This window comes from Simochromis diagramma, unplaced genomic scaffold, assembly GCF_900408965.1.
Source record: "Simochromis diagramma unplaced genomic scaffold, fSimDia1.1 OVJJ01000602.1, whole genome shotgun sequence".
Lineage (NCBI taxonomy): Eukaryota > Metazoa > Chordata > Actinopteri > Cichliformes > Cichlidae > Simochromis > Simochromis diagramma.
This window is the reverse complement of record NW_024387040.1, coordinates 7,251,024-7,262,439: the sequence shown is the minus strand read 5'-3', so window position 1 is coordinate 7,262,439 and position 11,416 is coordinate 7,251,024. Positions and strand designations below refer to the sequence as shown.

General features: G+C 40.3%; 1 protein-coding gene across 1 annotated transcript; it reads right to left on the bottom strand.

Moving 5' to 3' along the window:
* Window positions 1-5,829: 5,829 nt before the first annotated feature.
* On the bottom strand, window positions 5,830-9,557 carry en2a (engrailed homeobox 2a). The gene is made up of 2 exons (XM_040044336.1): window positions 8,392-9,557; window positions 5,830-6,567 (listed from the first exon to the last, which is right to left on the bottom strand). The coding sequence occupies exons 1-2, from the start codon at window positions 8,876-8,878 to the stop codon at window positions 6,248-6,250; spliced, it is 807 nt and encodes a 268-aa protein (XP_039900270.1). The 5' UTR covers window positions 8,879-9,557; the 3' UTR covers window positions 5,830-6,247.
* Between the last annotated feature and the right edge of the window lie 1,859 nt (window positions 9,558-11,416).

The following is an 11,416-nucleotide window of genomic DNA, read 5'->3' as shown; positions in this document are numbered from 1 at the left end:
GCTGAATGACAGTTTATTATGATCCTCTTGGTGTGAATGTGTTTATTTCCTTTCCACAGTGCAGGGAGCTAGCTGGTGTACTAGGAGGAAGATGTCATGCTAAGGATGGGTTTTGGTGATGATGTTGCTACTGTTGATGCAGCATCGAGCTCTCACTTTGTGCCTCTGTCAGCTATGATCCGTAACCACAAAGTGAGTGACAGGCCAGTCCCTGGGGAAAGCAAGGGGGCCTGAGGTGAGTCAGATGTATCCTTGACCCTGTCTGGCTGTGTGTCAGCGAGCAACACAAACTCTGTAAAAAAAAAAAAAAAAAAAAAAAAAAAGAGGCCAAAACTGGCATGACTGTACATTGTACATCTTTATTTAGTATGTAGAAGAAGAATGTAGGAGAAACAGAACCAACCTGAGTTTTTCTGTTAAGTGGATCAGTTTTTTTGTTGTTGCTAGACTCATTTTGAAATTATAATGAAGCGCACATTACAAATTGATACCTTTGATACCTTTGTGTGCATTTCTCTTCCACCAGAGTGCTGATGTTTTAATCTTGGCTTTGTGATGTTGTTACAGACCTGTTTTAGACAAACTCAGCACAAATTTTGTATACACTGTTTACTCCAGTGCATTACATATGGCTTAAATAACACATTCATGCAAGGAAACATAAATCTGTTCATTACTGAGGGTAAATTTTACTCAGGTTTGAAGTTGCAAAGTGGCATATTCACTCAAATTAGCATTTTGATTTTTTTCACTTAAAATAACTGAAGCTGATGATTGAGAAAATCTTTATTAATATAGCTGTTGTACAGGATATGTGGTCAAATGGTAGAAAAATGTTCCACTGTTAATCAGCTGCAGCACTAGGTGTTGCAATACTTAAAGATGGTGTAACGTTTGTACACGATGCACTCAAAATGAGGGGTTTGGAAAATGTTATCCACATCTCAGGATTTCTTACTAGAGCAAATACCTGATCAGTTTGAGAAGGTGTCCAATTGAGAAGAAATTTTTGAATTTATTGAATTGCGATAAAATATCTGTTTTATTTCTGGCCTTTTTTTGTTATATTCATGTACTGACAAATTTAAAAATATATGGATTTTAGACTTTTAATCAGATAAAACGGTTAATCTGATGATAATGTTTAAGCATTTTGTGTTTGGGGATTTTGTGTATCTAATGTCTGAACAATAAATGATCAATGCAAAATTTAAAGAATATAATGATGATTAGTGAAAATAATTTTTATAGTTGCTGCTTTTAAGTGTAAATGCACATTCAGAAATTGATATCTGCAGATGTTCCAAAAGAAAACATTGTGTTTTGTGCCATGCAAGATATTTGCTTCCACTTGCCAAAAAAGATGACCCATAAGACATATTAGGAAATTATTTTAAAGGTTGGTGGTTTTTTTTTAGTTCTAAAGTGCTTATTGTAATATTTTGTAGCAGCAATCAAAGACAAGAGTTCATCCAAAGCCGTAGTCAGTGTTACACCAGACGCATTCTGCAAAAGACATGATTCAACTTAAGGTGCAACTGCAAGAAATGATGTATTTATGTTAAATTAAATGTAAGATAACTATGACCATAATATTAAATAACTTTTTATTAATAAACACTTCCTATTCTGTAATTGCTTCTCTTATTTTGTTCTTATATTTCTTTTACCATCTTTTTGTTAAAAATATATGACACATCCATGAATCCACCAGTATAGAGAACAAGCTGTGCAACTCATGCTGTGTTAAAAACAACTTTATGAAATTTGAACGCAGTATAAAATTTGGTCTCGCTGAGCAGAAAACATTACTTTAGGAAACAAATATGGTAGCTACATGGGAAAAGGTGCATTGATGTTTTTTCTTTTTCCTGAATTTCTTCAAGTGAACAAAAAGAATCTTTGCTTAAAAGTCTTGCATCTTCTTTTTTTTTTTTTTTCAAGGGTCACTCAAACACGGTGTGTGAAATGAGAGTTGCCTGGGTGTGACTTCTCCAGAAAGCATCCGCTTGCTATTGTCTGCCTAGTCAACTTCTGCAGGCCCCAGCACCCTGACTTCCATACATGAGAGATCAAGGGTTACCAAGGTGCTTTTGAGAAAGAAGGGCTCAGTGTGAGAGGGGACAAACCAGTCCACAAAATACTCATTTCCTTTGCATGTTAGGTGCCCTAGTGGGGATTCAGCCGGGGTCACTGACACAGTTTTTCTTTTTTCCATCGTTGTTCTTAATGAAAACTGTTGCTTGCCTTTTCACTGCCTTTTCACTGCTATCTGCTGCCCTGTACAGTATGTGGCTCGATAATACGGTGAGTTTGTCCAAAAGAAAGTTTGTTCAGACTCTGACTGTTTATCCGGTGCCAGACAGAGGCACCTCATGTAGAAAAGGTAAAAGTAGTTCTGTCCACCTCTCATTCTTGCCAAAAAAGTTCAGCCACTGAGCCACAGCATTAACTTGTATTCTAACAAGATTAAAATATATTCGTCCTGGGGATTAGCATAGTTAGGTGTCCTTTTGCCTCTTTTTTTTCCTGCACTGGTGCGGTGACAGTGGGCTTTGATCTGTGTTGCGAGGCAAGAGTCCTGGCTTGGACCTAGCCATTCGAGTGCCAAGTGTGAAATTGGCCTGATGTCATCCCCATTCTTCACCTTTTACATCTTTCACCACTTTAATTATGTTTCCGCCACAAAGCCCAGGCACCTCTGAGCAGATTCCACTCTGGCCGTAGGAAGCATTTAGAAACTGTGGGTAAATGACACAGTAGGGGAGGGGGAGGATGGTGGGAGAGGTCATAGCAGGATGGGGCCCTTTTGTGTGTAGAGGTAGACATTGATACTTTCCTGATGTATCCTGCACCCACTTCCATTTTTTACAACATGAGAACTCTCTAAAATTGTCTGCAGTACTGAATAAAATTGCTTTTATCCCAGGCATTTTTAAGAGTTTCTGCAGAGATTTTTATCTCTGTGTTACCTCCCCAGCTTTACACGGTCATATATGGTATTTTGGCAGCAATGCAAGACTTTTCTGAACCGTGAGGAACCTCAAAAAAGGACCGCTGGTGGTCATTTGACCACCTGAATCTCTACTTCCCAATACGAGACAAATTATTCTCAGATAAAACCTTTTGTTCCAGGAAAGAAGTGCCCATGCAGCCTAACAGCTTTAGCTTTTGTTCATGCGCTGGTGTCCCTATCTGAACTTCAGGGGAGCTTCTCTGCCTGTGAATATTTTGATGAAGCTTCTTATTGATGCGCTGAATGAAGGATCAAAACAACAGGGCTGCGTGCGCATGTGAGGAGGAACACAATTGAATGGAGTATTTGGATGTGTGTGTGTGTGTGTGCCATGCAAGAATAAAATAAACCAAGTGATACTGAGATATGTGTGCAGTGTGTGTGTGTGTGTGTGTGTGTGTGTGTGTGTGTGTGTGTGTGTGTGTGTGTGTGTGTGTGTGTGTGTGTGTGTGAGTGAGAGACAGAGTATGAGTTGGCGAGTGAAAAAGCTGTGTGTGGAGAATGGGTTACTGAGGGGCGGGAGGGGGAAACCAGCCACCTGCAGCCATGACAGGCTTTGACCTTCATTGCTCTCTCTCTCACTCTCTCTCTCCCCCTCATGCACTCACCCCTCCCTCCCCTACCCTCTCTCGCTCTCTCCCTTCGACTCCAATTTCTTCCTTGTGATAGAAGCACAGGCTCTTTTCAGAAGCAACGAGGAACACTGACCGTCTCAAAGACAGTGCTGGGTGCAGCCCTATTTGCTCTAATGCTAGTCACTGGCCGTTAGACATGGCGTTCAAAGACTAGTGGTGCAAGTATGGAAATGCAGATAAGGCATTGTTGAGGAAACATGCCTGGGAATTGTTCAAGGCTTTCCCTTGCATAATGTTTGAAGCTTTTGCAAATGTTTTAATCTCAAAACCCATGATTCTGATTTTCAGCGACGATTCTGAACATAAACAAGTGTGTGTTTGCATGGAAAGGACTGCTGTGCTGTGCAAATGAATAATGTCTGTAATTTTCTTTAAAAAGAGCAAATGCCTTGTTTTAGCTTGTAATGTATTTGTCTTTTCTTCAAGTTATGATGTGTGCACACTATCAGGAGAGACCGAAGGTCCCGTTTGCTGTTCTATCCAGGCCTCGGCTAATGCTTATGGGTTTTAGAGCACCATACAGAGTTCAGAAACATGTTTGTGTATAATCTTCAAGGTTTATTTACTCTTCTTCTGCAGTTTTCAGGTGGCAGTTAATTACACAATTAATACATGATACAAATTATGTACATTTATACCAAAGAATACTTCCAACATAAAATAAAAAATAGCATTGTATTCTACAACTCTGTGTTGTAATTTTATTTAAACATGTTCATATATAGATAGATATACGCTGATGAGTAAATTCATAATGTCGTACCAGCAGTTTTTCATAAAGGCATTAAACTTGAGTAGTCTGCATTTGAAGTAATACTGCTTCTCTGATTCGGCACAGTTCTGTTTCATAAAAAGTTCACACTTGAACTTTAAGGCAAAGTGTGTTTTCTGTTTGGTGGATTTTAATTCACACACACTTTTTGCAGATACACAACAAAAAGACTTTGAAAGGCAAATAATCCACAATTTGGTATGGATACAGTCTGAAACTTAGCTCGATCATACTTTCGTTGATAAAGACCAAAGTTTTATAAACACAGTTATTTGCCCAAGTACAACAAATTGCAGCTTTCATGCAAAAGGCCCCATAAACAATTTTTCATTCACAAAAAAAAAAAAACAAAAAACCCAAAAAAGAAAAAAAAAAGAAAACAAAAAGAAGTTATTGCAAGATAAACAAGCAGTGTAAACACCTCAGATATCTACTCTAAAGCAACACTGGTCATTGGATAGATTTTTTTTTTTGTCAATATAATCTATATAAATACACATATGAAGTCCTTTCAACAACGATAAGAGATTTCCAACATTTGTAATACAGTCACTGACGGATTTGCCTTCTTTTTATGATATATGGATATGTAATAAAAATGTATATAGAGAAAGATTTAACAAGAACATCCAATAACCTGCATTTCTAGAAGATACTCGTGAGAGTGCGCAAAACTCGGCGTCATCATTGTCTTTATGCTACAGAGTTGTTTCTGTGACGTAATAGGCAGCATTATAGCCTTCGCTTAGCTACAAAAAATGATTCGTATTGCTATTTAAAACTATAATAGCTGCACTGATGCATTGGTATAACGAATGGAATACGCACATAATATTTGTTTAAAGGCTATGAGATGACCACAAACATAAGCAAGGCCTAAATTAGCATTTTAGTTAAGTGGTGTGTTAGAGAGAAAAAAATCCCTACCTCTCCCGGTCACTTGTAAGAAACTGTGAATTTAAAAAAAAAAGTATCAAAATTCAGAGTCTGCCCGATTAGTTTTGCAGCTGACACGCAACACCTTCTTCTGCCTATTTTACATCAAACACAATCAACCCTCCCTCCCCCAAAAAACCCAACAAGCATGGAAGATAAAAACCGCGTTAGCATTTATTTAAATTCACAGTAGCCTGGATGCAGCAGAAAAATATTCTTTGGACTTAAAGTTTGCTCACTTCACTGACAAATCCAAACGTCAGGTGCCAGTTAGTAAAATGTGAAACGATGACAATCATGGGTAGCAGTAATCCTATACGGTATATAAAAATGAAGGGAGTAAGCGTTTGTACCTCAGGGGGGGTTGTTGGGGTTGAGCTTGGGCTGGGCTGGGTTGGGGGACAACAAACAATGAAAACATACCTTTATACAACATCTTTTATAGACGTGATATTGCAGAAATATCTCTCTTTTTTTCAAACAATTTATGCTGGTATACTCTATACACTGGCCCTTTATTCGGTGAAATTATTGCATTGTAGACTTGTCTAAACCTCCCATATAACGAAAAAGCACTATAATATTCCCATAGGAACATACAGAGACCTATGGTAGCATTAGAATTCCTGTAGGGACTCGAAGTAGTAGCGATCTTATTCTTACTTTTTTTTGTAGTATTGTATTTTTAACGGTGCCCTGGACGCGATGTACATCTGTAGGCTACTGAGTTAGCGTTGAGTAATAGTACTTTGTAGTATTTTTATCTGCTGTGGCATCATTAAATATTCCTGTAAGTAGAGTTTTTTTCTGTGATATCTCTATAAAAATCTATAATAGGATTACTATAGGTTCTTTTTCGTCAGGAGGCTGCTTTTACTTCTCTGGAAATCAATCGCTGTCTGATTTTTCGTCTTTCGACGTGACGGTGGAGTGATTGTACAGTCCCTGTGCCATCAGGTGCAAGGCCAGAGAGTTTTTAGCGCCGCTAGCCTTCTTGATTTTGGCCCTCTTGTTCTGAAACCAGATCTTGATCTGGGATTCGTTCAGGCCCAGTTCCTGCGCCAGGTTCTGTCGCCTCTGCTCCGTCAGATACCGATTTGTCTGAAACTCCGATTTGAGTCTTTGCAGCTGTTCTGCTGTGAAGGCCGTCCGTGGTCGCTTGTCCTCTTTGCTGGTCGTTTTCTTCTTTGGTTTCCGAGATCTTGGCCCTGTAGTGTGGGGAGGTGGGAGGTGGGGTTCACAGATACACATGTATGGGTTTGTCAGCATCCGAACACGAGAAGAATAAAAGAGAATAAAATCATAATAAAAGTTACACTGCCCATTATCAGAGCTGTTTTATAAAGTTCAGAAACAATTTTGATTCATTTTTTTCTTATTTATGTATTCAAATCCTCAATCAACATATGATCATTACACTGTTGTGCTAATTTGTATTCACAGTAGTGCCTACAAACCCGTGCGTAAAGCGTATTTTATAATAATCTGGATTTTATAAAGCTTATTTAACCCCCCATATAATAAGTATGAAAACAAATGGCTCTGTGTCTTACTGCTCTGGTCACCGTGCCTTTTAAAAAAATCGCAAAATAAGTGTGAATTAACTCACAAAACATTTTTAGAAACTTGTAAAAACTGAACAGGGATGCTTGTTAAATGTTGACAAAGCAGAAACAAAACCTTCCCTTCCCCCCTCTGTTTTTATCCCTCTTCCCCGCTTACACATACTACGTATGGATACACACACACACACACACACACACACACACACTCTCTCTCACACACGCACACACACAAACTCTGGAGCAATGTGAAATTATTAGCATAAAGCATCGCTGACACAACTCAGCCACTGTTTAGCAGGTTGGCTGAAAAAAAAAAAACCAGGATCAATTTCAGTGAAGCTACTTTGCATTTTAGTTTTTGTGGGCCACTTGAAAAGCTCCTCAGTGGACAAACGTGAACAGAATGTGAGCAGCACACATTAGATACACATTAATTTTCCGTCTGGATGGAGGCCTGTTTTGTGGAGCCGTTGGCTGTCTGTGTTCGGTCGCCTCCTCCAAACAGCGCGGAAAACATTAATGAAACTACTTAATACGAGTCGAACCTCCATGAATCAACGTGCATGATGTGTGTGCCCATAACCCCCCCCCCCCCCCCCCCCAATAAAAACCTGCAGCTCTACAACTCGGTAGTAGTCGCCTACGCCACTCTATATGGCGTTACATAATGCATGAGAACAAGTTGTACTCCACTTTTTTTGACAGACACTTAGAAAAATACACGAGCTATTAACCTTGCTTGCTAGATGAGAAGCGACTTTCCACGCATTCTTGTAACTGAAGATTAGAAAAAAATACCACCAAGCTCTCTACTGGCCAGCGTGTAGCCTACAAGTCCTACTGCAGCCATCATTTGAAAGTATATGCATATTTAATTCACCTCAAACAACTTCTGCAACGCGTTTAAAGAGCAACACGTCCACGCAAAGTGCACTAAATATTCATTTGGAGCAAATTCTTTGGAAGACACGCAGCTGCTTATTTTTAACGGAAGTAGGACTCCGATATTATCATATTCATAACAACGTGAAACTGATGACTGCTTGAATGTGAGATTTTCAGACAAAAATTTAAATTTCTGTGCAATACAGAAATTGAATATATACATTCAATTTCTGTATTTTTAGTATTTAAAATATTTATATATTTTTTTAAGGAAAAAAAGACATAATCTCCTCTCTGTCATTTGCATTAAAATTGCCCCTCGCCAAAAGCTTTTCATGTTGTGTTTTTCCGCTCTGTAAATTCACACCTTGTTATTGTCTTCCTGTGGATATTATTCCTGCGTTAAATAATTTTTGATGGTTTTCTTTTGTGTGTGTGCAAATTCTCAGCCTGCTCTGCACAGCACGGTTCGCTTCTCTACTCTCGAGAAGTCGGTCAAGGCATTCGGGGTCAGTGTTACGGGGTATTTCAGGTTACCGAGAACGCTGTATAGAAAATTTAAAAAAAAAAACGCACACCAACCTGAAGAAGGCCTATCCGAGTATCTGGTGCAGTAGACCCAGGCTGGCCACAGCATGGGCTGAGACATGGATGGGTTTGAGCTGGCTTGGGAACTGTCTGAGTCTGAGCTTAGGCACTGGTCTCCATTCTCCCCGCGGGGTTTCAGGGGCTCCTCGGCGGCTATAGCAGGCTTCTTGGTCCCGGTAACCGTGTGTGGAGTGGAGGTCCCTTCTGCTGGCACAGTGCTCCCCACCGGTTCGGTCTGAGGGGCGGTTGGGCTGTTGTGGCTCTCCCGCGACGCAAGGCTACTCTCTTCGCGGTTTGCGCCACCGTCCTTTTTCCGTCCGAAATCCGGCCGCAGGATGTTGTCGATGAAAAAATTGGTGACCCGGTGAGGGATCTGCAGGTTCCCCGGCGCCTGTAAGAGGGGAAGGATGGCTCTGTTTGATTCGTCCGCCGACTCCTGCCGCTCCACCACATCTCTGTTGCCGTGATCATTTTCTTCCATACTGATTCACTTTCCCCCGCTTTACTCTCTTTAACCCCTTTATCGCTCTCCCCGTTGCAATACAATTCGCGAACAACTTTAGGGGAATTAGACTGCAAAAACTGCACGAGTAAAATAAATAAAAAAGAAAACTCAAATACTAGTGAGTGCCTCGGACACCATGCAAAGCCTTGCGACTGTGTCCTCTGAGAAAAGCATACTTTTTGACATATATCCCCCCAATCTCGGGTTACAACTGATCTCGCACAGCTAAAACATTTGCCATTTGCGCACCATCCAATTTAGTGTCATCCAATATCAGCGTGCTCGGTAATGCCTACACCTAAACTAAACTAAGGGTAAATAAAGAGGCTCCTAAACTGATGCTCTAATACTCTCACTCTGGAGTTTTGTTCTTATTTTCAATACGAGCCCCCCGAGTGACGTTTTCCCACCGTCCTCCCAGACACGTGCCTTGGACCAATGGGACGGCAGAAACCAGGCCACGTGACGCAGGCTCCAGAGCAGTCTACAAACGCCCATCCTCTCCTTAGTAAAAGAGAAAGAGTGCTGGACTAAAGGAGAAGAGACCTAATTTAAATCCAAGGCATGCACCCACATACTCACAATATTTCATCAGTGTTTATGAACCTGTGACTTATTTTATTCTATTTTGGGGCGCTTTGGGGTTTTCAATTTAAAAACGCCATGCATGTCGGTTTTTGTCGTGTATATTAAAACAATAGGACACTGGAGCATCGGTTGTCAAATTGAGCTGCGGGGACCCCCGGGGTTCCTTGCTTGCAGGGCAAGCAGGGATTCCCAATAACACAAGTAGAAAATTTTTACTATATAGGCCATTTATACACGTATATATATATATATATTTGTTATCCAATAGCATTTTTATAACTATAAAGTTTAATTTTCGACACTTTTACGCACGTCCGCAATTAAATACAGTTTCATTCTAACATAATAAGAAGTAATGATTTACTCATATGAAGGCAAATGAGACGGAATTTTAACAAAATGGCTAACTGGTCCAATGCAGACATGCGTGGGGATGCGTGATATGAAGATCTTTGAGGCGAGTTTTAAAATGCCATCTGAAAACACTACAACAATAAAATAACTACTTGTTGAGTTTATACATTACAATTTAGCTTTATCGAATGTAGTTAGAGCACTCGTAAGGTCAACTAAGGCTTGAGAACACTCCGTCCTGGCCAAGGTTAAATGCGGATAGCCTTTTTTTCTGGGTGTCTACGTGCTCATATTTTCACCTAAAAGTAATGTATGTGTGTTTACTTTAAAAATGCAACTTAATCTCCGAGCATTTATGCCCTTTATCCCCCAAATAAACAGCAGATTTTCTGTTTACTCGTCACTGATGTGCAGGGTGGTCGGATGTGTCATGTTGCTTTCAGTCGCCTCATAACTGGCAACAAATTGCATCAAAACTAAAACGTGACAGCCAAAAGAGTCTTCCCTGTCTGCTTTCAAACGCACGGGGAAGTGCGCTGAGTATTTTTGATGTTCTCATGTTCGCCTGTCGTGACGCTGCGGTCGACCAAGAACTGGGTCCATATCCCTTTAAAAGAAATCAGTGATGCAAACAAACTGTTTTGTGCGCGGTGCTCGGGATACAGAGTCGCGCCAAAGACAAAACTTTGAGTAACTTTGCTGACCAGCACCAAGTTTGCGCTTCACTTCCCTGGACGCCACCGGCTCGCGAGGACGGCTCTTCTCTGGCGTTTGAACCGGAGAAGTGCATTTAAAAAAAAAAAGAAAGAGAGCCAGAGTGGATCGGGGATGACCCGAGGAGCAGCAAGACTGAGACTGAGTGAGGAGTTTTTCGGCTGGCTTATTTTTATTATTAGAAAAACGCTTTGTCTTAGTCACTAGGTTTTCTGGCTGGCGCCTCTTAGATTCTTCAAATTAATTCAGGACACATAACCTGTTTCCTCGTGTTAGCTAATTATTTGGGCACCACAAGCCGGCAGTTTGCTCTGATGTGATGTATTTATTTGATTTGATTTGTGCACATGCTTTGGGTTTGGGAAAACTGTGAAGGTTGGCTGAGAAGTAGAGTCCAAAGCTGTTTTCATTTCTATTTGTGCAACACAAAAAATCTGTAATTTAAGCTGGTTTTGTCTATGCCCGTTTTTTCCCCCCGTGGGAGACATAATTTTCTTGATTATTTTTTTCTCACTTGTTATATACAGGCTTTATGAATTTATTTTTTGCAAAGCAATAGCGGTGAAGCAGCAGAGCAAAATATTTTTCTTTGAGTTCACACAGTGCGCGTTTCCACGGCTATGCCCAGCTCCTAGTTGCAGAGATTTGCAAAGTGCACCATCACATGCTTCTAGCTGATTTGATTTAAAATAAAATTCTTGCTTTGTGATAATGCTGCTTCTGTTTAGTATTTTTACACCATACCTGAGCAGCACCTTCTGCTCCCGTCTAACATCTCCCCAGTCACAAAAGGGCCCAATCCAAACAGTGAAAGTTGGGAGTGAAAGATGTAATTAGACAGGCCACTCTCACGCTGCG

Bases quoted from the DNA above. Each gene is read 5' to 3' on its own strand.
- en2a (XM_040044336.1), bottom strand. From the start codon at position 8,878: ATGGAAGAAAATGATCACGGCAACAGAGATGTGGTGGAGCGGCAGGAG. The intron at 6,568-8,391 runs GTTGGTGTGCGT...CCCACACTACAG, and splicing joins CTCGGATAGGCCTTCTTCAG to GGCCAAGATCTCGGAAACCA.